The sequence below is a fragment of the Botryllus schlosseri genome, chromosome 4, assembly GCF_051294905.1.
Source record: "Botryllus schlosseri isolate E-star chromosome 4, Bs_hap1, whole genome shotgun sequence".
NCBI classification, from domain to species: Eukaryota; Metazoa; Chordata; class Ascidiacea; order Stolidobranchia; family Styelidae; genus Botryllus; species Botryllus schlosseri.
In genome coordinates, this window is record NC_137239.1 from 21674351 (window position 1) to 21678235 (window position 3885).

Genomic DNA, 3885 nt, shown 5'->3' on the forward strand with positions numbered 1-3885 from the left:
TAACGCATGACTAATGCGTATCATAAATACGTAGCTTTGTGGATTTCTGCTAAGAAAAAGGTTTCAGGAAGTACACGCGCATATATATCGGTCTAGACCAGTGGTTCCCAACCTGGGGGTAAATTACCCCCCGGGGGTAATTTGGCATTTTTGGGGGGGTAAAAAGGGGTCGGATTTTAAGTAAAAAAATAATTGTTGTATTCATTGTTTTCTTCGTACTTTTGTGAAAAAAAATATAAAAATTCAAAGGTGACTTTCGTCAGTGGGTGTGCACAGCTTTTCCAAACTTCATAATGGCGCCGTCCTATCATAGCAATTTACAGCGTAGCTGGCATGGAGAGTTCCATCTGAATACGATCGATGTTGTGGTTTACAGCGACACCTATCGCTAGCGTAATACTTTTTAGCCGTCATTCAGATTTCAGAACAGAGATGTAAACATTAGCCGTACTAACGCTGTCTTCCGATACTTGTGGAGATCATTTCAATAGTTGCTAAATTAGGATATATAAAAGCAATGTTTTCTTCTGTGTGATGACTGCATCTATTCTGCTGAAGCAGATTCCGAGTGTACATTATTCCAACGAGTGGAACCTGCCTGATTTTTTACATTCTGTATATTTATATCCAGTTATTGCAAATACTCCAGAAAGAACATATTTACAGTGGCCATAATGTGACAACTTGATTGAACAGTGAGCAGTCCGAGCACTTATGTATGAACTACAGACTGACAATATGTGAACCAAGAATGAGTGCAAATTTTGCTGACCTAACTATAAAAGTTGAAATTCCAACTGCAACTCCATACGCTGACAGATCAGTGACATCATTTTTCCAAAAATAGTCAAGTAACTTCTTCTACGATGATATGCGGAGGCTTCTGTGTTATACCGTGTATTTATCGACGGTTGTGTAAATGCGCATTGCGCAACGACGTGAACTACCGTACTGGTATTGGGATACGCGTTACAGCACGGCTCATCTCCGCTCAGTGGCGTCACAATCATACGAAAAGTTAATCGGCGATTGTCGGCCGGCGACCCCATTGTGTGAAACAATGACGATTTAAGACTTTGAAGTCAAATTTCAGAGGGTTTCAGTTCCCGGGCCGGATTTCCACTTATGTTTTTGGAATCAGTGCGAAATTTGCTTTCGATTGATACCAGTTTCATTTACTTTTGTGCTCTGGTCCCAGCTGGAAGATTACCCAGAAACACACTAAAGCAGGTTGAAGCAGCAGCATCTGTACGCCACCACTGGAGGCAGTGCAAAACGCAACATTGCTTACGGAGTTTCCATGCCAGCTACGCTGTAAATTGCTATGGTCCTATACTTCTTGAAGTTGTTTTTTTTCCTCCGTGACTGCTCTCATAGCTCATAGGTCAGTTTATAATTGAGTTTGTTAGAGATTTTATTCTTTGTGTGATAAAAGTTCCTTATTACCACATTACTTCACCTTAGCATTTGATGCACTCTAATCATCCGCTTTTTACGCTCCTCAGAAGAACTGTCATTATGCCGGGCAAGAAGCGACATTATGCAGAGGCGTTTTTGAATCACGGCTTTGTAAACACACCACAACTGAATGGTGACGATCGACCACAGTGTGTCATTTGTCTCAAAGTTTTGACCAACGAAAGCCTAAAGCCGTCAAAACTGAACGAGCACCTCATGAAGCGTCATCCGCTACTGGCCGGAAAGAGTCGAGGATACTTTGAGGGCAAATCGAAGCAACTTCGAGGCATTCAATTTGGATCAGGTGGCATGGCTTCGGAGAAGCTAACGGCCGCTGTTGAAGTTTCGTACGAGGTGGCATACCGAATTGCAAAAAGTTCCAAGAACCACACAATCGCAGAAGACCTTATTATGCCTTGTACCAAGTTGATCGTTTCCAAAATGTGTGGGGAAGATCAGGCCAAGAAGCTGGAAGGAGTATCAGTCTCGAACACCACAATTCGAAGAAGGGTTGATGATCTTGCAGCTGACATCCTTGCCCAAGTCGTTGCCGAAGTGAAGGCAAGTCCTCACAAAATGTTTTCTCTCCAGTTCGATGAATCCACGGATGTAAGCAGCTGCGCAGTTTTACTCGGATACGTTCGATACATTCACGAGTACTCTGTCAAGGAGGAATTTTTGCTTGCCAAGAACTTGAAGACAACAACGAAAGGAGAAGATATCTTCAACCTTGTGAACGATTTCTTGGGCATGCACGGTTTGGAGTGGAACAATGTGCAGCAAATCTCTGTTGACGGCTGTCCCGCTATGATGGGTGGAAACCGCGGTTTCAGGGGCTTTGTGCAGCGGGAAAACTCGGACATTCATGTGGATCATTGCGCACTGCACCGCTACTCGCTTGCGTCCAAATCTCTGCCGGAGAGCTTGAAAATAGTGTTCGACCAAGCAGTGAAGGTTGTAAACTTCATAAAAGCGAAGGAGTTGAACAGTCGTCTTTTCAAGGAACTGTGCAAGGAGATGGGGCAAAAATATGAGGCATTACTGTACCACACAGAGGTGCGATGGCTATCTCGTGGCAAAGTGATCACCCGTTTGTTTGAACTTCGTGAGGCTGTTGAGATTTTCTTGATAGAAAAGAAGTCGGGCTTGGCCGAATACTTTTCAGACCCCCATTGGATTGCCCAGCTTGGCTACCTGGCCGATATTTTTGTTGAGTTGAACAAAGGGAATCTGTCAATTCAAGGCAAGTGTGTGACTGTGATCCACTCGAAAGAAGCTGTAGCAGCATTTATCGCGAAGATGAAGTTGTGGATTAAGCGGGTCAACAGAGGTGTACTGGCACAGTTTCCAACGCTCGACATGTATCTCGAAGGCCTGGAGACAGAGAATGAACCCGACTTCACAGAGGCGTTGAAAGGGAACATAGCTGACCACTTGGGACAGCTAGTCGAGAAAATGGAAGAATATTTTCCGGATTTGGACACCACTAACATGGGATGGCTAACTGAACCGTTCAGGTGTCTTGACAGCCAAGTGGACGACGATGACTTTCCCGCCAAGGAGGAATTCATCGCCCTCAGAATGAGTGAGGCCTTGAAAATTGATTTCAAAGAAAAGAATTTGGATGCATTCTGGATAGAAAGACTTCAGGATGCACCAACATTGGCCACACGGGCATTGAATGTTCTCATCTCCTTTTCGACATCATATCGTTGCGAACAAGGATTTTCGACCATTGTAGGGTTGAAAACCAAAAAGCGGAATCGCCTGGATGTCGAAAACGACGCAAGAATTGCCCTCAGTACAACCAAACCCAGAATTGCAAAGCTAGTGGTAGATATGCAAGCTCAACCTTCGCACTGATTGAATATTATCTTTGTCATTCCACGACAGTTGTCTTGGTGTTTGCTATCCCTTGCTTGCATTTGTTCCTTGGCAACGAACGTCTGCAGCCTTTTTCCACTGATAAACCAATTTATTTCTCTTTCAAACTTGATGTCGCTTTTTCTCAGGTCGGTCTCTCCCTCAGGTAAAACTCCCATCCTGGACTGGACGATCGTTTTTGAGTGTTTAGTGATGAAACGTGGTTTTGATGGAAGAGGGGGGTAAAAACCTGTCTGGAAAGTCTGGTTTTGGGTAACGGGGAGAAAAAGGTTGGGAACCACTGGTCTAGACACTAGGGATATCAGTTCACTGAATAATAAAGAAACAACAGAATATAGTAAATAGAAAGCATCTCTCATACTACACATATTGGTAATGGTTAATAGCCTGCTTTTATGGTCAGCTCCACAATCTCATACCTACGACGATATCGTGGAACACTTGATGAAATCGACCACGTTCAGTTTCACAGTGCGCAAAGAAGCACGCGAGCCTTTTAGACACACCAGCGTCGAGCTACTGTTCGACGGAAAGCCACGCTTC

At 44.0% G+C, this 3885-nt stretch overlaps 1 protein-coding gene across 1 annotated transcript; it reads left to right on the forward strand.

Annotated features, from left to right (window-relative positions):
• The first annotated feature begins 1518 nt into the window (after positions 1–1518).
• Positions 1519–3321, forward strand: LOC145438018 (zinc finger BED domain-containing protein 5-like). Its single transcript, XM_080315380.1, has one exon. It carries the CDS (start codon positions 1519–1521, stop codon positions 3319–3321), a length of 1803 nt encoding a protein of 600 aa, XP_080171506.1.
• Positions 3322–3885: the final 564 nt, after the last annotated feature.